This window comes from Phyllobates terribilis, unplaced genomic scaffold (assembly GCF_046119375.1).
Source record: "Phyllobates terribilis strain yellow unplaced genomic scaffold, ASM4611937v1 Scaffold_7__3_contigs__length_470593459, whole genome shotgun sequence".
Lineage (NCBI taxonomy): Eukaryota > Metazoa > Chordata > Amphibia > Anura > Dendrobatidae > Phyllobates > Phyllobates terribilis.
In genome coordinates, this window is record NW_027362767.1 from 202,257,549 (window position 1) to 202,279,937 (window position 22,389).

General features: G+C 44.3%; 1 protein-coding gene across 1 annotated transcript in view; it reads right to left on the minus strand.

Moving 5' to 3' along the window:
• The window catches only part of LOC141154165 (gamma-aminobutyric acid receptor subunit beta-4-like), a 578,714-nt gene that overhangs the window by 248,285 nt on the left and 308,040 nt on the right, over positions 1 to 22,389 (minus strand). Inside the window, exon 4 of the mRNA XM_073639668.1 lies at positions 3,926 to 4,146. Coding sequence (XP_073495769.1) covers positions 3,926 to 4,146 — 221 coding nt within the window. The remainder of the gene's footprint in view (positions 1 to 3,925; positions 4,147 to 22,389) is intronic.

Below are 22,389 nucleotides of genomic sequence, written 5' to 3' on the forward strand. Positions count from 1 at the left end.
CTGTGTGTGGGCACCCGGCCGCGGGGCGGCTGGGGACTGAGTATGGACACTGAGTATGGACACCCGGCCGCCCCCTGGCGGCTGGGGACCAAGCGTGGACACCCGGCCGCCGGGCGGCTGGGGACTGAGTATGAATACCAGGCTAACGACGCAGCCATGACGTGGTGGCCAGATTCCACCTCCACATGCCTAAAAGGCCCAATTTCAAGTGCAAGCAAGCTAGCAGTATGGTATTGCAGCCTGGGGGTGGGTGGGTGGCAGGCTGCATACTTGCGCTTGTATTACAAGTTATGGGGGAGGTACAATTGAACACTGCCCTGGGACAAGGACTAGCACGGGGATAGTTCCAAGTCTGCATCTTCTGATGCCGCAAGGATCACTTCTGATGGGCACACTTTTAGGCAGTGACCTGGGTGTCAGAGATGCTTCCAGGGGTCTTACCCATGCTGTTCCCATGTCTTTTTAGCACTGTATGCATGTGTCACACAGCACATGGCCAGATAAGGTTGTAAAATGTTAAAATGACATTTCCCGGTGAATGCATTTGTCACGGTTGAAAGCAATACAAACGTGCAAAAACGCATAAAAAATGCTACTTGTGAACATAGCCCAAGGTGTGGAGGAGTATTTTTGTTTTTGGTTATTTATTTTACCTTATACACAAGTCTTTACCCTGGAAAGGATGTTCCTTAACCCCTTTCCGACCTGGTCAGTAATAGTACGCACCAGGTCGGGAAGGCCGGTTCAGCGGGGGCTCCGGCGGTGAGCCCGCACTGAAGCGAGCACATGTCAGCTGATTATTGGAATCGCAATCCACCCGCGGCTGTTAACATGTTAAATCTCTGACAGTGGCATTTAACTCGCGCTTCCGGGAGTCCTAAGCCCCGCCCATCAGTGACCCTGTCACGTGATCGCGGGTCACCAATGGGTGGGCATGACAACTCAGGGTCTGCAGCAGACGCCTGTGGTTGTCATGTCTCAATTGCTATAAGCGCCACCTAGTGGTCAGCGCTCATAGCAAGTGAGCATTTCTCCTGCATACAAGCGATCTGCTCATCGCTTGTATGCAGTAGAAGCAATCAGACAACTGCTGCTTCTAGTCTCCTCTGGAGACTATAGAAGCAAGCAGAAAGTGTAAAAAAAAAGTTTTTAAAAAAATAAAAAAAATAAAAAATATATAAAAGTTTAAATCACCCCCCTTTCGCCCCATTCAAAATAAAATCTATATATATAAAAAAAAAAACACATACACATATTTGGTATCGCCGCGTTCAGAATCGCCCGATCTATCAATATAAAAGAAGAATTAATACAATCAGTAAACGGCGTAACGAGAAAAAAATTTTAAACACCAGAATTAAGTTTTTTTGGTCGCTACAACTTTGCAATAAAATGCAATAACGGGCGATCAAAACATCGGATCTACCCCAAAATGGTATCAATAAAAATGTCAGCCCGGCACGCAAAAAATAAGCCCTCACCTGGCCCCAGATCCCGAAAAATGGAGACGCTACGGGTCTCGGAAAATGGCACCATTTTTTTTTGCTTTTTTAGCAAGCTTTGGATTTTTTTTTCACCACTTAAATAAAAAGAACCTATACATGTTTGGTGTCTATGAACTCGTAACGACCTGGAAAATAATGATGGCAGGTCAGTTTTAGCAATCTGTGAACGTGGTAAAAAAAGGACCCAAAAAACAACTGTGGAATTGCATTTTTTTTGCAGTTTCACTGCACTTGGAATTTTTTTCCCATTTTCCAGCACACAATATGGTAAAACCAGTGATGGTGTTTAAAAGTACAACTCGTCCCGCAAAAAATAAGCCCTCACATGGCATTATTGAACGAAAATTAAAATAGTTCTGGCTCTGGGAAGAAGGGGAGCAAAAAAGGAAAACACAAAAACAGAAAGACCCATGGTCGTTAAGGGGTTAACATATTTCACAGGAAAGCAGTTTTAGTTTCGTTTTTGAACGTTTTATTGTGAGCCTGTAAAAGTGGCTTAATACCTCTGACCACGTTGTTGACAGCAGTGACCTGGGGGTCAGAAATGCTTCCTGGGGCGATCCCCATGCTGTCCCCATGTCATTTGAGCACTGTCACTATCGTTTTGGGCACTTTTTAGGCTTTCTACAGACTGCCGGTTGTGCCGCCGCAAAAATGCTCGGGTCTCCCATAGACTAACATTGGGCTCGTTGCTCGGGTCGAGCACCCGAGTATCACGGTGAGCTCGACCCGAGCTTCGAGCACCCGAGTATCACAGTGAGCTCGGCCCGAGCTTCCAGCACCCGAGCATTTTACTGCTCGCTCAACACTAATAATAAGATATATGCCAAAATTTCTTAGAAAAAAAATGCTGGTTACTCTTTAACGATGATTCCCTGAATCTAATGGAAAGAACCCTGACCCACATTTTATTGGGGTGAAGGTTTGTCTGCTGGGACTATAAGTCCCAATGGTCACATCTGCACAATGCATCATAGAAACACAAAGTAGGGGCCTGCGACTGATGAAAGAGGGGACACATGGAGAAATTAAAGTGGTTTTGCGGTTTCAGAAAACTCCTATTCTCAGGCTCAGTTTGTTTAAAAAACACAAAAAACACACAAGCTTGTTTTTTGCAGGCTGAGTTTTCATTTTCGAATGCCCCCCTCATGTTCTAGGGCCATCTACACACTCACCCAGAAATACCGTTCGAAGCCAGATGGCCACGAGTCATCCTTGCACACCGTCCAATCAGACCATTCCCTTAGTGTATGTTCCTCCCAAAACACCCAGGTGCAGTGATCACCTATCCTGTGAAGTTGTAATTGTGCGACTACCCCTTTTAATTAATTAATCAATCACATAATTATGCTTCTAACCTTAAGATATTTATTAATATTTTTGACCTGGGCAATCATTCTAAAAGGGAATTAGGAACAATATTTTTTGTTTTTTGGAGCTGATTCCGTGCCTTAATCCACATAAAAAATGCTTCAAATCTGCATATAACGACCCTTCCCATACATTTGAATAAGAATATATGCCTATCGTGCTCGTCATGTTTTCTATTCATTTTTTAATGTGTGTAAAAAAAAATTTCATGCCATGTTTTCTGTGTTTGAGAATCACATTAAAACACACGTTCTTTTGTGCATTTTTATTGCCGTTTTTGGAGAGGTTTTTGCAACAGAAATGCACCAAAACCGCACTATATTGTTACACCCATATTAAAATAAAAAACTCAACAAAAACTTGGAAAAACGCACCAAAAATAAAATTAAACAAAACAGCATAAAAAAACGCATGTCGTTACAAACCACATAAAAAAATCCCATCCTTTTTTAAAACTGTTTTTTACACTTGGATTTTTCTGGCTGAATAGTTTTAGACAATAGGTCTTCACCGATGACACATTCTCCTTATAATCATGGTCATATCTAGATATAGGACATGTCTTTCTTAATGCCATCATATTTAGCAGATACATGATAGCTGCAGGATCTAGTAGCCCTGTGGAGCACTATATTTTAAAACTTTTTTTTTTCTAAATTCAAAGTGCGATGGAGGAAGTTGAGTGAAATATGCATTTTAGACTGTCGAAAAACTGTAATGAGCTGAAGATGATTTTCCCTAAAAAGTGCACTATTTTCTTACTTTACAATTAATATATAGAGGTGACAGCCACACGTCCTCGAGTAATCCTTCAATTAGTCACTTTTGGAAAACTGCTGAATGTTAAGAAAAGTTTTACATTATCGCAGAAATGAGGCGTGCTCCAAAATCTGTGAATTTACTGAGCCAAAGACAAGTGCAAAGCTACTGGAAAACTCCTGCTTATGTAGGGATATAGTGGCAGGGTCAGTGACCAGGTCATGTAACCGCCGGAAGTGATGTCACTATGTATGAAGCAACCCAATATATAAGGGGTAACAAAGGCCCACCTCAGTCCATAGAGAACAGTGCCATCTGGGTGCAGTCGGATCATTCGGTTCTTGACTGTTACACCATGTAGAAAGGACTTTTTATCATTCAAAAAGTATGTATCCGGGAGCCAGAGCTGGTCGGCCACTCGGTTATCCAACGTCAGGTTGAGAGGGAGGGCAGTATACGCCAAGCGCTTATCACGCCAACTCTGCTGGAAATACATGGTGATGGTATAGTCCTGTAGAGGAAAAATAATAAACTTATATGAGCAGGGTTTCAAAAAACTGTTTTATCAATTTTTAACATGCAAATACTAATACAGTTGAATTCACTTAAAGGGGTTGTCCAGGCTTGGGGCTCAATCACTGAATAGAGAAGAGCGAACCCAAACTGTACAGTTCGGGGTTCTAACCGGTGTCCGGTGCTGAACTCCGAACATGGACTTCTCCTGGAAGTCTGTTTTACAATTCGGGAGTCCGGGGAGAGCGACAGAGATAGAGAGAGCTAAAGTTCGGTTGGGTACCAGAACCTGAACTTCCACAGATCCGCTCATCCCTACTTGTGAATCCTCACATTCCGCGCACTGCATGCTGTCAGGATTCTCCAGTGGCGGGAGCGGGTGATCGCATGGCTGCAAGTATGTGATTTGCATACATGCGGTTATTTGCAGACTAGACGTGCGTGGCCTTGCTGAATAACAGTGAATTGAACAAGGCCGGACACGTCTGGTTGGAATGTGGCTGGAAGTATGGCAATCACATACTTGTGGTCACATAACTGTCCGCTCCCGGTGCAGGCACCAGAGAACCCTGACAGCGGGCACTGTGATTGCAGACTTAAGCTTTAAACCTGGACAACCCTTTTAAAGGGAATCTGCCAGCTGATTCATACTGCCCGAACCCTGGGCAGCCGGAATAAGAGAATGCCTGCATTACTTCTGTCAAGTACACTTTACTCTGAAATGCTGCAGTGTTTCAGGGAAAACATACTCGGATGACTGGTCCACAGGCACATGCCAACTAGTGTCTCCCCTTGAATTACATTTTTATTTGCCAATTTTTTGTTGCAAAGTTCCTGTTGAACTACTCTTAAAGGGAATCTGTCAGTAGGATCAACCCTCCTAAGCCGTCTACATAGACATGTAGGTCATAGAAAGTGGAATAAAATGACACCTTGAGATCTGCAATCCGATGACTTATTACAAAGAAATCCACATTTTTCTTAGCATGTAAATGAGCTGTTAGGATCTCTGGGCCGGACATAGATCTCCCTGAGAATCTGCCCACAGAGACTATTGTAAATGACAGGGGGCGTTACCAGTGTGAGACATGTAATGACTGACAGTCTGCTCTCCTGATCTACATGCCTCACACTGATAACTCCACCTTTCATTTACAATAATCTCTAGGGGTGAATTCTCAGGTAGATCTATGTCTGGCCCAGAGATCCTAAAAGCTCATTTACATATTAAAAAAAATGTACCTTTTCCTGGAATAAAATATCAGATTGCAGAAAAAAAGGTGTCATGTTATTCAGCTTCCTATCACCTACATGCCCGTATAGACGACTCAGGAGGGACGATCCTACTGACACATTACCTTTAAATATGCAATAACTAAGTTTTCCCCCTTCAGCTTTTAGTTAGCAGATTTCCATTACAGCAGCTCTTCTCCAATTGGAGGGGAAGTCAACAATAAAAAAATGTATTTTTAAAATGTCACCCAAATGTCTTTTAAGCCTTTATTGGGAACACTAAACATTTAGCGCCTGTTGTAGCTTTTACGCCAGTCTTGCCAACAAGTGGGTGGAGCTTAGATGGGTGATGGCGCCTTCAACAAATTCATCATAATTTATGTAAATTACAGCAAAAATCGGCTCCAGTCACTGACTATGGTACATTTCCTATGCTGGAGCACGCCAGCTGACATAGGCGCCAAATTCATTAGGAGACACGTGCCTCAATAAGTTTGGTGCATCTTATTCCAGCGTATCTTTTTTTTAAGACTGTCGTTTTATCACCTCTATAAATTAATCCTGTATTATCAATTACAGGTGATACATTTACAGCATCATATGCTGTCTGACCACTGGAACGCCCTAAGTTCCCTGTTTGATTGGAGCGGTTGTCTGCATCCATGCACCACTCCACCTCCATAAGTGACGACTTCGGTATCTTCATCAGTTTCATGCTGACATACTACTGATGCAGAGGGCGTGGGACTACCATTCAAGGATTGGTGGGGGTCTCTGAGGTTGGACTCACATCGATCTTACATTTACCACTTACCCCACTACGAATAGAAGAGAGGGGTGAAATCTCATGATTTCAGAGTAAATGATGTATGTCTACAGGCATGATGGATGAAATAGGAGCTGGGAGCATGGAGGGTAAGTATACCCTCTTATATAAGCCATGACCTTCTAAAAAACAAGCACTCATATTTTTGGCATGATCTGCTGCTTATGTATCACCTGTGAAGAATTCTCCAAGATCAACTTCTCTGTATACCATGGATAGGTGATAAATGATACTCCCATCTCCAATATCCTATCCCAATATGTAGTAGGTGTAATAATAATATTAGCAAATACCTTCAATTAGAAATGTAGTATAGTTCTCCTGATTTTCTATGTCAGTTACCCCATGTGCAGGGCATTGCAGTAGCTTAGGTATCCATAGTTATGACCACTCATATAGTGACAGTTAGTTGCTAGTGGTCATAACCATGGATCCCTGAGCTACATCGCTGCCCTGCACATGGGGTAAGCAACATAGCAAATCAGGAAAACTATACTACATTTCTAATTGGAGGTATTTGCTAATATTATTATTATACCTACTACATATTGGGATAGGATCTCAGAGATGGGAATACCCTTTTAATTACCTCTTCTGACCTACTGTTAATAATTAGAGTTTCAACAAAAAATATATTTTGTATATCCAAACACTAGGAAAACCTATAAACATGATGTACAACCAAAAAATGTTCAATACCATGTAAAACATAGGGCACCTCTGGTCAAAATTACTGTAATTGTGAACAGTTAAGCAAGTTGAAGATGAAATGATCTCTAAAAGGCCTAAAAGTTAAAGATGACACATTTCCTTTGTATTTTAGGCAAAATATATACTATATACAGTACAGACCAAAAGTTTGGACACACCTCATTTAAAGATTTTTCTGTATTTTCATCACTATGAAAATTGTACATTCACACTGAAAACATCAAAACTATGAATTAACACATGTGGAATTATATACTTAACAAAAAAGTGTGAAACTACTGAAAATATGTCTTATATTCTAGGTTCTTCAAAGTAGCCACCTTTTGCTTTGATGACTGCTTTGCACACTCTTGGCATTCTCTTGATGAGCATCAAGAGGTAGTCACCGGAAATGGTCTTCCAACAATCTTGAAGGAGTTCCCAGAGATGCTTAGCACTTGTTGGCCCTTTTGCCTTCACTCTGCGGTCCAGCTCACCCCAAACCATCTCGATTGGGTTCAGGTCTGGTGACTGTGGAGGCCAGGTCATCTGGCGTAGCACCCCGTCACTCTCCTTCTTGGTCAAATAGCCCTTACACAGCCTGGAGGTGTGTTTGGGGTCATTGTCCTGTTGACAAATAAATGATGGTCCAACTAAACGCCAACCGGATGGAATAGCATGCCGCTGCAAGATGCTGTGGTAGCCATTCTGGTTTAGTATGCCTTCAATTTTGAATAAATCCCCAACAGTGTCACCAGCAAAGCCCCCCCACACCATCACACCTCCTCCTCCATGCTTCACGGTGGGAACCAGGCATGTAGAGTCCATCCGTTCACCTTTTCTGCGTCGCACAAAGACACGGTGGTTGGAACCAAAGATCTCAAATTTGGACTCATCAGACCAAAGCACAGATTTCCATTGGTCTAATGTCCATTCCTTGTGTTCTTTAGCCCAAACAAGTCGCTTCTGCTCGTTGCCTGTCCTTAGCAGTGGTTTCCTAGCAGCTATTTTACCATGAAGGCCTGCTGCACAAAGTCTCCTCTTAACAGTTGTTGTAGAGATGTGTCTGCTGCTAGAACTCTGTGTGGCATTGACCTGGTCTCTAATCTGAGCTGCTGTTAACCTGCGATTTCTGAGGCTGGTGACTCGGATAAACTTATCCTCAGAAGCAGAGGTGACTCTTGGTCTTCCTTTCCTTGGGCGGTCCTCATGTGAGCCAGTTTCTTTGTAGCGCTTGATGGTTTTTGCAACTGCACTTGGGGACACTTTCAAAGTTTTCCCAATTTTTCGCACTGACTGACCTTCATTTCTTAAAGTAATGATGGCCACTCGTTTTTCTTTACTTAGCTGCTTTTTTCTTGCCATAATACAAATTCTAACAGTCTATTCAGTAGGACTATCAGCTGTGTATCCACCAGACTTCTGCACAACACAACTGATGGTCCTAACCCCATTTATAAGGCAAGAAATCCCACTTATTAAACCTAACAGGGCACACCTGTGAAGTGAAAACCATTTCTGGTGACTACCTCTTGATGCTCATCAAGAGAATGCCAAGAGTGTGCAAAGCAGTCATCAAAGCCAAAGGTGGCTACTTTGAAGAACCTAGAATATAAGACATATTTTCAGTTGTTTCACACTTTTTTGTTAAGTATATAATTCCACATGTGTTAATTCATAGTTTTGATGCCTTCAGTGTGAATGTACAATTTTCATAGTGATGAAAATACAGAAAAATCTTTAAATGAGAAGGTGTGTCCAAACTTTTGGTCTGTACTGTATATTGTTATTTTTTTACATTTTAAAAAAATACAAAAAGGAAAATGGTACGATGCAAAAGTTTGTGCACTCTTGCAGATTTGTGTGCTCAGATAACTTTGACCAAGGTTTCAGACCTTAATTAGTCTGTTAGGGTTATTGCTTGTTCACGATCAGGCTCGGACTGGCCCACTGGGAAATTGGTGGATCCTCTGGTGGGCCCCTGACTCCAACACTCTCTCTCTTCTCAGCATACAGCACATATGCTGCATACCCAAATTAAGCTCCGCCCCTCCCCACCCATCAGAAGAGGGGAGAAAAGCTGAGGTGCGGTAACACTGTCAGCTCCAGCATTGCCTGGTATAAGGTATAATGGGGATCAGGGGCTCAGATTGCAGCATATGAGAACCCCTTCCTTCTCTCTCTCCCCAGGAGTCTCTGGGTATGATGGGTGAGGGAGGCTCAGCACAGCCATCATCCCTGCACTGCACTGACTACGCTGCTCCTGGAGCCTCATGGCAGTAAGCCCCAGCCACCAGCACAGACCTGCTGCGGAGTCTCAGGCTGCTGGAACATGCGTACTCAACATACAAAAAAGGTATAAAGGAATAACACAATACTAATTATTCATCATAAATTGTTTTTATTTAAATTAAACATCTCGAAACCAACAACAAGAAGATAAAAATTCATTTAAAAAAACATGATTAAAATACAGCTCAGGACGAGGGGACCGGGGCGAATGCTCATATAAGATAACAAAAAATAAATCCACACCTCAGTAAATCATCTGTAGAATTATATCTGAAATCTAATTTATTTGCCCACAACTAATTCACAATAATTGAACAATAATAAATTATGACTGTAATATCATTAACTAAATAAATAAATATTTCATGTGAGACTAAAGGATTTAAAGGTAAAGTGCCTGTGCAATGTATTATACATTCTCAAATCAATATTTAAATATATCCATGCTACTATTAGTAGTGGGGCCAATGTATAAAGTAATCACAATTCACTGAGATATACACAGATAATAAAGTGCTCAAATTGCAATGGAATTCACATTAGAGACATACCCCGGTTCCCCTCACACCCCTCCAACGCCGTTTCGCTCCTCGCTTCGTCAGGGAGTGTGGTGTGAGGGGGAACAGTGCCATATATATACAAAAGGCTTGCAGCTGTTGGCCATCTATATACTAATTACCAGTGTCCTTCTATCGGGCGCCGCTAGCCCCGCGTGAGTCGCTGCAGATACTTCCGGGGCCGCCAACCCTGAGCGCGTCACTGAAGGGCGTGTTTGCCACGTCCGCAGCCAATCAGAAGATCCGCAGGATGCACGCGCACTGTGGCGCACAACGCTGGTAGTGGCCATATTAAAACCTGGCAATAAGCCTTACCTGCACTCACAAATAAAGTTGCCTACAGGGTAGAGGGGGAGTGTCCTGGTAATTGCTCCTGGAAGGGAAGTGTAATGCATAAAGTGTTTGAATGAAAGTAAAAATAAAAAAGTGATAGAAATAAAATTAATTAACGTGTGTGTCCTCCATATGCTTAGTTTGAGGTATCTTGGATTATTTCATTAAAAATTAGTGGTATTTCCTTCTCTTTATAGGATTTGTGCTGGAACATGCGACCAGAACTGTGTAATCACTGCTGAAGGTGGCAGTGAAGAAGAAAGTCCTATTAGGAAGAAGTGAAGAGAAGTTGTCCTCTCTTGCTGCCCTGCACTGCTGTGTCAGCTAAGCTCTGTCCTCGCACAGGAGGGGGAGGGGAGGCTCCAGAGGAGCACAGTGCTGACCTGAAGTGAGTACTGGAGCCCAGGTTATGTGCACACAATCAGTATTTGCTTTAAGAAATTTCTGCAGCATTTCTGTAAGGTTCTGCACCTCTTGGCAGCAAAAACGCTGCAGAAATTCCGGGCGTTTTTGATGCGTCTTTTGTGCATTTTTGATGCCTTTTTGCCTGCGGATTTGCCATGCTTTTTTCCAATGCATTGTATAGGAAAAAAGCAGGCAAATCTGCACAAAGAATTGACATGATGCAGATTTAAACGCACATGATATTGTGTCAGGATAATTCCTGAACACGTGCACAGAACTTCAAAATTCCCATAGAAAATGCTGGGATAAGGATTCCTATGCGTTTTTGGGGCCAAATCCGCCCCCCCCCCCCAAAAAAAAAGCATCAAAAACGCACCTTGTGCACGGAGCCTTGATGTATACTGTAAGGTAGCGCTATTCATCATGTTGAGGGGCACTCACTTCACCGGGTCAATTAAAGCACACATGCAACGTTTTCCGGTAATCTGAAGTCCAGCAGTTTATTACACATCATAAACTGCTTATAACATCGTCCATCTCAGTGTCTCGCAGGCATGTTACACATGTAATATCCTAGAGCCTTTTCAGTGGCAGCTATGCCCGCTTGGCTTCAAATACAGACTTCAGCAAGGTAACAACATCAATGTCCATTTCAAGCGCCGATTTTACCTTTGCCTGGTTTAGCGGCTTCTATCAGCTCTGCTCTGCCAAAGCTGTGGCTTAAGGCTCACCAGATGAGGACTCCAGGCCACGTGCCTTACAGGGCTAATGGTGTCCAAGACACAGGGATCAGGTCTCTTGCCTCCCCCTGTTTCACAACCACCCGGATATATATATCCTCCGTGCGCACAGGACCTGTGATGATGTCACAGTCATGTGATCAGTCACCTGAAGGGGAGGTATGTGGTCAGCCAGAACACACCCCCTCTGACATTTTGGCAATGCAGCAAGCCGCTGCATTACATATCCCCCCCTCTTGTTGAAGCCCATGGTATTGAACACATGATATATACAATCACATTATAACCCACAGTTCACACAGAGTCCATGTACTTGACATTTGCGCTGCCCAGTTCCTGGAACATTAGTTATCAACATTAGCCCATTCCTTAGGAACCTACCATCTGTCATTGTCACTAACTTCGTCAAGTCACATTTCCGAGTCGTAACCTTGTCAGACCTCCCCCGCTCCCAGCGGTCAATACAGCAGTGTGACACACTTGCTCTTATATCTAAGGTCAGGTCCGACTCCGTACTGTCTCGTACTCTATTGGGTCGTTTGTATGGGCCTCTCAGACCTGAGTTACTGGAGGCCTCACTACCTCTAAACCCACGCCCACTATCCTCAGGACATCTTGAAAGGTCTCTAACTTCTGCTGTAGCCGTTCTATTATTTGGAGGGCCCTTTCTCTGTCTGGTCTCACAATTTATAGACGGCTGCCATCTTCTGCTGCTCAGGCGACGCTGTCTTTTCATTCGCAGTCTGGCGAGTTTCAACTGTTCTACCTCTCGCAGGTAGGTCACTCGGTACTCCATCAGCATTCGTATATATGCAAGATTTTCTTCCGTTCCTACAGCGGAGAATGACACCATGCCGTCTTCATCCGGTATCCAGCCCTGATGATCACGTGGACTGCTTACTTTCATCACACCAGGCTTCTTTACCATCATTTGCATGGCTTGGCCATTTCTCCCAATGAGCTTTCTTACCAAAGCATGAGGCACCCGGATGACTTCTTCCCGCAGACTTTGAGCTTTTCTCATAAGCTCCAGTTGTCTAATGGCTCATTCCGTCTTCAACCGGACAAATGGCTTCGTGCGAACACATCGCCAGTGCATGTCACTGTGACTTTGGTTGTGGACAGGACCACCAGCTGTTTAGCTTCTGAGGTCGAGTACACCTTACAGGCTCCCACGGCCTTCTTAAACTCTTCATGCACGGACTCGCTGGTGCATTCTTCTCTCAAATCTTTGGGTACATCTATGAGGCACTTGTACCGAGAAGTTTCTGTCTCACCAGTGGTCTCCAAACGATCATCTGGCTCAGGCTTCAGGGACAACTGACTTTCAGCTTCTTTACCCTGTATGCTTTCCCTGAGCTGACTCACAGCTATGAACTCAAGAATTCTCCTCAGGTCCACCTTCTCACGGTATAAAGGATTAAGCACAACTTGTTTGCCCTTTCCCTTCTCCAAGGAGGCCTCGTTCACTGATTAGTACTTTGCCAGGCGACCTTTGAGCTCGAAAACTTTTTCCTCTAGCTCAGCTACTCGTCTCTCAGCGGCCCATCTCTGAAGCTCTTCCTGCTTCAACTGCTCCTTTATCAGTAGAGTTCTCTCAGACCTCTCTGTCTCCAATGCGCCCACTCGGCTCTCGACAGACAGTCTCTCAAGCTTCTCTTGCTTCAAATGGGCTTGTAGCGTCTCCTTGAGCTCCTTGATCTCAGCTTCCACAACCACCGAATCATCCAAGCTTGCATTATTCGAGGTGGCATTTACTACATACCTCCCTTCTCCAGTGGAAAACTCCTGACTGAACTCTTTTTCTACTTTCGTAGTGTCACCGTCAGCTGTGGGGTCTGTGTCACTTCCCATGGTGTTGTGGACCAACAAGTCACCTCCCACTTTGATGTTAACCCCTTCTTCGGGAGCTAACCAGTTATCAATGGTCGAATTGTCATTTTTAGGTGGTACTAACCCACGACCAGTAACCAATTTTGGTATTCTATGCTCCACCCACTTTTGAGACTCCGACCCCTTTTGGACAACCACACCTGTAGGGTTTTTTTTTTTTAAAAAAACATGCGATAGTCTTAGGACCCAGTTCACAACATCTCTTACCACCTCCCCGGGCACTCTGGGACAGTACCGGCGCCCCAGGAAAACTCAAGGAATGGTCCGCTGCCGCCATTCTGTACGGTGCCTACAGCTCCTGCCATTCCTGCACCGTGTCCGGTTGCTGTAACTTTAACAGGCACCTTAATCGCTCAACAGCTTTAGTCTCATCTGCTGCTCCCTTCACAGCCATCTTTATCTGCTCCTGCATTCCTTCAGGAAACTCTATTTTGCTGAAGAGCCTTTGCAGCTGGTCATCTAACTACTTCTCTATTCCGTCTGGGGATACTGCTCCATTCGTAGCCATCACGGTATGCTGTTCAAAACCAGACACTTCACACTGCTTTCCCCGGAAAATTTTTCGTGGCCCCACCAAGCCACAGCAAACTAAGTTTGAGTGCGACCACAATTTTCGTAACCCCGCCGAGTTACAGCCAGATGCTTTAATCTTCGTGGCCCCACCGAGTCACAGCAAACCAGGTTTGAGTGCGACGACAATTTTCGTAACCCCGCCGAGTTACAGTCAGATGCTTGCATCCACGTTCGTCGTCCTGTGCCGTTACCCCTTGCAACCAGGCTGCAGTTGCCCGCATTCTCCAACCAATTGCAACATTTTCCGGTAATCTAAAGTCCAGCAGGCAAATCTGCACAAAGAATTGACATGATGCAGATTTAAACGCACATGATATTGTGTCAGGATAATTCCTGAACACGTGCACAGAACTTCAAAATTCCCATAGAAAATGCTGGGATAAGGATTCCTATGCGTTTTTGGGGCCAAATCCGCCCCCCCCCCCCAAAAAAAAAGCATCAAAAACGCACCTTGTGCACAGAGCCTTGATGTATACTGTAAGGTAGCGCTATTCATCATGTTGAGGGGCACTCACTTCACCGGGTCAATTAAAGCACACATGCAACGTTTTCCGGTAATCTGAAGTCCAGCAGTTTATTACACATCATAAACTGCCTATAACATTGTCCATCTCAGTGACTCGCAGGCATGTTACACATGTAATATCCTAGAGCCTTTTCAGTGGCAGCTATGCCCGCTTGGCTTCAGATACAGACTTCAGCAAGGTAACAATATCAATGTCCATATAACACACCGCTTTTACCTTTGCCGGGTCTTAGCTGCTTCTATCAGCTCTGCTCTGCCAAAGCTGTGGCTTAAGGCTCACCAGACGTGGTCTCCAGGCCACGTGCCTTCCAGGGCTAATGGTGTCCCAGACACAGGGATCAGGTCTCTTGCCTCCCCGTTTCACAACCACCCGGATATATATATCCCTCTGTGCGCACAGGACCTGTGATGATGTCACAGTCATGTGATCAGTCACCTGAAGGGGAGGTACGTGGTCAGCCAGAACACACCCCCTGGACATTTTGGCAATGCAGCAAGCCGCTGCATTACAATACAATGTCGGCATTTATGTGAACAAGTGAATGTGTATATGTGTGACATTTTAAGTAATAGACATTAAAAAGCATATATACTTTAGCTAAAAGCGCCACAAAAAGAATGTACCTCTAAAAAAATAACTGGTATTTTTATATACAGAATAAATTAATATATCTATAATTTTGCTTGGAAAACACCTGAAAAAGTGCAAAAAAGAATGAAATGATCAGCAACGTAAAATTACTTGTGCATAAGTTCACTCTTTCAGCTTCTTCTAATCGCTTTAGGTTTTCAAAGATGAAACATGGTTAAAAAGTCAGAATGAAGCTCGCTATTAACACGCACAATATAAAAAAAAAAGTTGCCTGTAAAAAAAAAATCCAAAGACGCTTCAGGAAAAACACCTCTGTTGTGTTCCTGAAAACTTTTCCTACAGCAAAAACAATGTGGATAGGCCAGTGTCTAAAAGATGTGTGCACATAGCCTAGATGCTCTTTTTTTTTTCTATTTCCCTGAGCCTATGGAGTAATAATTTTTATACAGGACAACCCCTTTCAATGATATTGCACCCTATGTTGTTCACGATCATCGTTAGGAAAGGCCAGGTGATACAAATTTCCCAGCTTTATAAAAACCCAGCCTCCTCTAACCTTGTGCCAAAAAACAGCAGCCATGGGTTCTTCTAAGCAGCTGCCGAGCACTCTGAAAATGGTGGCGGCCACAAAGCAGGAGAAGGCTATAAGTAGATAGCAAAAAGTTTTCAAGTTGCCCTTTCCTCAGTTCGAAATGTAATTAAGAAATGGCAGTTACCAGGAAAAGTGGAGGTCAAGATAAGTCTGGAAGACCAAGCAAAATTACAGTGAGAGCTGCTTGTAGGATTGCTAGAGAGGCAAATCAGAACCCCCGGTTGACTGCAAAAGACCTTCAGAAAGATTTAGCAGACTCTGGAGTTGTGGTATATTTTCACCTGGGCTTTGATGAGGGAGCCTATACCAGCAAGGTAAAGGCTATATTGGCCACATACCGGCCAGGTAAAGGCCCTTATACCGTATATGTGGCTTAGGAAGTTCCTGGGTAGATGTCACTATGGATTATTACAAGCCTGAGTAGGAATGAGAGCATACTTTTTCCAGGTGTAGGGCTACGTTCCTACGATGAGCTTTTGGTGAGTTTTTGATGCTGTGAGCAAAAAATGCAGCTTCTTACAGTTCCAGCAAAGTGGATGGGATTTATAGAAATCTCCTGCCCACTGTGCTTCTTTTTAACACAGCAAAAACTCAATTGCGGTGCTAGTTTCACATCAGCAACACGTCAATTTCTCTTGTGGATATGCTGAGTTTAATGTGCAGATTTTTCCCATAGACTTGCATTAGATTTGGCAAAATCCTCAGGCAAAAAAAGCACATGAGTTTTTAGTGTGTTTTCGTGGTGGAAAAGTATCGAAAACGCTTGTTATCGACACCTAAGTATGTTAATAAAGTTGTCAAAGTCAAATACCAGGAAGAATCAAAAACAAAGCAGCTTTATTTAAAGCATGACAAACCATAAGAGACAAGAACCGCAGCGTCAAAAATGCGATAAAAAACAAGTGACCTAATTTACATGATAGGTGCAGAAATTCTAGTGTCAAAAACTCACCAAAAGCTCATCGTGGGCGCATGGCCTAATACAGCTATTTCAACTTAGCAATTAAAAAGTTTTGTCTCTTGAAAGAAGGGTAGAAAAAAGCGCAAACATAAAATATCACCTGGTCATGAATGGGTTAAGATCCAGATGTGCCCAGAAATGTACGATAAGAAAAGAACTTTCACAGGATAACAGGGAAAAAATGTTGTTTGGCAAATTGTACTTTGTCCCTTTGATCTCTGGGCACCATACAGATCAATGACATTTGATAAAGCGCTAATCAAGAGGACAGGCCGGCAGGTATTTATGCGAGGTAGCTAATCCTTCTGCCTCGCTAATTAATTGTGAAAGTAAAATAAAATATAGATCAAAGGAGCCACCGCCCGGTGATATAATAGAAATCATCATCCACTGCAAGGGAAGACAATATTTACCATTAAAATATATACTGTAGTAAACACCTTCCGCGTTGTAGCAGCTATAGATGTGTGGCGCCCCTGAGGGTTCAGTCACCACAGAGGTACTGCACCTCACCCAGAGGTGTGGTGTCCCCTTCTCTCAGGTAAGGAGGGAGTGCTGCCCGGAACCCCAACACCCACATTCAACACTACACTGCTCCAGGCCGGCTGGAAGGGCAAGATGCAATGTGTTTTCCTGCTGAGCCCTGTCGCTGGCTGGAGTGGGTGGAACCCAAAGGTAGGGGGAACCAGTAGTGGGTGTGGGTGGAGGAAGTAGAGTAGGGGAGCACCATAGAAGGAGGTATATAAAGGGAAGCCATCTTAGGGTGGCAGGACAGTTGAGGAGGAGTTCAGTGAGAGGAGTCAGTCTGGGAGCAGAGTCTCAGTAGGAGCTCTGCTCCATAAGTAGGGCCTAGTCCTAGAGGCCCAGGAGGGGAGCAGAGGAGTAGGCTCCGTTCTAGTGAAGGGATCCTAGGGGGTACGGCGAGTGCAGGACGGCACCCGTACGCCCCGAATCTGTCAGAAGATAGAGGAATCGTAGGCCGCAAGAAGGGGACCGGCCCCTGGACCAGTCGTGTAACTTCAAGTTTCGGCTGGAAAAACCGGAGGCTTCTGGCTTATATAGTTCAGTTGCCAAAGCCCCATTCTAATCTCCGTGAGGGTCAAGCAGGTCCGGGAACTCCAGTAAGACAGGAGGGACTTCAGAGCACCCGAGCGGGACTGAGAGTGGGGAAGCGCAGGGCAGGAGGGAGAAAGACCCAGCGTGAAGACGGTCTAGAGAGGAACACAAGAAAGTGGGGTTCTGTCAGGTGCCCCTAAATTGCCTGAGGAAGAGCTGAACCCCCGTTCTGGTGAACGCAGCGCGACGTGGGAGGCTGTAAGCTGGACAGTGCAACCTGAGGAACTTAACAACTGTGAGTAAAGACTCGGATGACAGCACCGCACTGCCTCCGTCCATTATTTCACCTGCGTCGTCTTCCCCTCCCCCTGCACTACAACGCCCAGCGCAACAAAACAACCCCTACACTGCCCTGGAGCTAGCTCTTCCTGTGGAGAGCCACACCATCCCTGCTGCAGTAACACCAGCTCCAGAGGACTGCTTTGCAGCGGTGGCTCCCTTTAGCCGCATACCACAGGTGGCGTCACGAACACTTCCTAAAATTCCAAAACCCCATATAAACCCAATTTTCCCCTTCTTTTCATTGACCGCCCTGGGCCACGGACCGGGCCAGCCACCGTGATATCCCCCAACAGAATCCAAAGGCCCGTCTGCCGAGTACCCCACAGCTCTGGGGGCGCGTCAGATGCGTCAGATCTGCAGCATGTGCACAGGTCCTAATGCTTTTAACCTGCAGATTTACCCCACATGTGCAGGTTTATAGTGTTTGGGGATATGACAGGTTCCTTTAAAACAGCCAGCGCACGGACTGATTGCCAATAAAAGTCTCTTTTTTTTCCGTGACTTGGCTCAAAAATGAACTTCTCTCCATGATTAGGTGAAAACACAGGCATGTGAACAGCTCCATAGATTACAAAGCGTACATGTTATATCTGTGAAAAACACAAGTAGAACAAGTGCGTGATTCATGGACGGACGGATGAGGGCTTGGGCTTGGCTGTACCACCTCATTGCTGGCATACTTTAGGCCTGCATCTTACAGCTAAGAACTGATTGCACCTCAGTAATAAATCTGGAGCATCTCACATCTGACAAGTCTTTTCTAGAGCGTCTAGGACGGCGCCAACATCTATTATTCATAACGGAAATTATTAATCAATGTGTCTCTATTTATTTGCATCTTAGTTTTGGCAAAACTCATGCTGAAATTCTGGCCCAACAGCAAGGCTATGTTCCCACCATGAGTTTTTGGTGGTTTTTTGACGCTGCCTAAAATACGCAACGTCTTAGAGCTCCAGTAAGGTGGATGAGAATTATTGCAATCTCATGCCCAGAGGGCTTCTTTTTTACTCTGTGTAAACAGACCTGCGGTGCGGGTTTCACATCCGCGACATGTCAATTTCCTCTTCGGGGTACTATGAGTTTTCTGTGCGCAATTTGCCTATAGGTGCAGAAATTCCGAAGATGAAAAGCGCACGTGTTTTTAGAGTGTTTCCGGAAACACATCAAAAACTGCATGTAATCTGCACCTAAGTATAGCAATAAAGCCACATACCAGTGTCAAAACCAAAGCAGCTTTATTTAAAGCATGACATATCAACAACAGACAAAAAATGCAGAGCCAAAAAGGTGATAAAAACGCAATAAAAAACACAAGTAACCTAATTGGTGGAGAAATTCTGCAACATCAAAAACTCAGCAAAGGCTCATCATGGGAACGTATTCTAAAGCCGCAGTCAGACAGCCGTATAACACGGAGGAGGATCACATCACAATACTGGGACTGGCCGCCGACTCTCCAGACCTAATCGTACATGAAGCTGTCACGCTGGGGTCAGGAGAGCCGCCGGCCAGTCCAAGCATTGTGATGTGATCCTCCTTTTAATGATGCAGAATTTCTGCACCTGTTATGTAAATTAGGTCACTTGTGTTTTTTTTACGTGTGTTTTTATCACATTTTCTACTCTACGTTTTTTTATGTTTCTTTTCGGTGTGTCATGTTCTAAATAAGAAAGGGAAGAGGCTCCAGCCACAGGTGAGTCCCAAAAAATCTTCTTTATTTAGATTAAAATACAGACACTACAGCACATGTCCAAAAAAAGGCCCATAAGAACAACGCGTTTCGAACGCCTATAGTGCGTTCTTTGTCAAGCATGTTCTAAATAAAGCTGCTTTGTTTTTGATACTTCCTGGTATTTGGCATTGAATTTTTTTATTGATACACAGGTTTTTCCACATCTAATGTAAGTCTATGAGGAAAAGCTGCACATAAAACTCAGCGTACTCGCAAGACAAACTGAAATGTTGCGGATTTGAAACATGCACCGCAGGTCAATTTATGCTGAGTAAAAAAGAAGCACATTGGGCAGGAGACTCCTATTAATCCCATCCACTTTGCAGGAATTATAAGACGCTGCTCTTTTGACCCAGTGACAATATCTTTCAAGCACAATTATTTTGTGTTTGACCACACCTTTTACAGGCAGGTTTCAGGCACTGTGATGGGTGCACGTTGTGCCCCCTCCTATGCCAACCTCTTTTTGGGTTGTGGGAGGGGGCACACGTACCCATTGGAATTGTTCCAGAGGTATGTCTATAAATGGTATAGATATATATCGGCGGACATCCTTTTGTTATGGACAGTTCCTGAGGATGTGTGTCATGAGGTTATCTCAATTTTGAATTCCAACACATGCAACATACATCTAACTCCCCACATCTCATCTATCTCTTTGAGTTTTCTAGATGTCTAACTTACTTTAGAAGATCAAGGCATTTGTTCTAACCTATATCGAAAGATAACTTCTACAAATAGTCTACTACGTTACAGTAGTTTCTATCCGATGCATTTAAAGAGGGGTATTCCATTCAGCCAACTAATTTGAACAAATCGCAACTGCAGTAACACTTCTGATTTTCTCCTACAGGCAGACGACCTCACATCATGCTTAAAAGCTAGAGGATATCCCAAGAAGGATCTTAATAATGCTCTGGGCCGAGTGAAACGCTTTAACAGATCGGACTTATTGAGACCAAAACCGAAAAATGAAGATCCTGCTGTCCGCTTGGTTACCAATTACAACAACCAGTGGAGGGAACTTTACAGTATACTACCCAAGAACTGGTCAATTTTATTTACAGAACCAAAGCTGAAACACATAAACACATTGTATCCATAGGCGGATTATAATGAGGGCAATCTGAGCTATCGCCCGGGGCCCATGGCTAGATTGCCCTCATTATAATATGTGCGGAGCTGGCACCAATGCGGCACATACCGGCAGACAGAGGCAACCCCCCAGCAGCTGCGCAGGGCTGCTGCTTCTTCTTCGGCCCAGTGCACGGCCGTGTCTGCTAGCATGACGTTACGCAGTGTGCGCCCTGCACTGCTGCATCGGAGAGGAGCTGGACGACTGGAGCCAAGCTGGGGGATGGTGAGTGTGTGTGTGAGTGAGTGTGTGTGTGTGTGTGAGCGAGTGTGTATGCAGGCAGATTTTATTGTGTGATGTCTGTTTATATCTATTTTTGTGTTTCAAATGTGTTTATGCGTGTATATATATGTCTGTATATGTTTGTGTGTGTGCATGACTGTGTGCGGCCTCCCGCTGTCTCTGGGGGGGTGCTGTGCGACCTTCCGCTGTATCTGGGGGACGCTGTGCGGCCTACCGCTGTGTATAGATGGCACCATGCGGCATCCTGTTGTGTATAGATGGCACCATGCGGCCTCCCGCTGTGTATAGATGGCACTGTGCGGCCTCCCGCTGTGTATAGATGGCTACGTGCGGTCTCCTGCTGTGTATAGATGGCTACGTGCGGCCTCCTGCTGTGTATAGATGGCTATGTGCGACCTCCCGCTGTGTATAGATGGCTACGTGCAACCTCCCGCTCTGCATAGATGGCTACGTGCGGCCTCCCGCTGTGTATAGATGGCTACGTGCGACCTCCCGCTGTGTATAGATGGCTATGTGCGGCCTCCCGCTGTGTATAGATGGCTACATGTGGTCTCCTGCTGTGTGTAGATGGCTATGTGCGGCCTCCCACTGTGTATAGATGGCTACGTGCGGCCAAAGGACTATTTGGTTGGAAGCCTCTTTGTATGTCCCACAACCAAAGTGGAAAGCTTAGATTAAGACCGTAGTGTGCGGTTGAAACACGTCACTAATTCGCCTTTGAATTGTGCCTACTCCCATGCTGTTTTTAGCATTTGTCAAATAAACTTCTCTTTTTTTTAAATTACAAAATAATTTTTCATTTTGGAGCTGGAACGCAACCTTCTTTTTTTGTCAATTGATGCGTCTGATCAGGACGGAGTTCCCTGCAACCAATTTACTTTTACTGGTGAGCTGACTTTTGTTTCATATTTCATATTTTCCAAAGTGGAAAGGGGTTTATCTCTAAAAGGAGCACACGCCTGTGGTAGTTGCTCTGTCCTTTATACCCTCCACGTACATAATCATCAATCCAACAGACCATAAAGAATATGTGCTTGAGAAATATATCAACTGCCTGTCTAAAAATGTTATATATGCTTTTATTTGTCCATGTCCACTGTTGTATGTGGGCCAAACCTCACAGGAGGTACAGAAAAGAGTACAAAGAATACAGCAGCACTTTTCCAATGTTGTTTTAGCTGAAATACATCTAAAATGAGGGAAAAAACTCTCAATGGTAGCTATGCACTATATGCAACACCATGGGTGCAGAATAAGCGGAACCACTGTGGTAGGTCTGGAGTCTGTCTCTTCCAACATTCGAGGGGGAAATATATGACTCCAGCACTTCTGCGATTGGAGTCCCGCTGGATTTGTAAGATAAATTGTGTATCTCCTATGGGTATTAATGAAGAACTTTTATTCACAGGCTTCTATAAGAAATAGGGATTATATATTTTTTTGTCTTACAATTAACCAATTAATTCCTTACATCAGTACTGATTTAGATTGGTGGGGGTGTCAAATTGACATCTGAACCA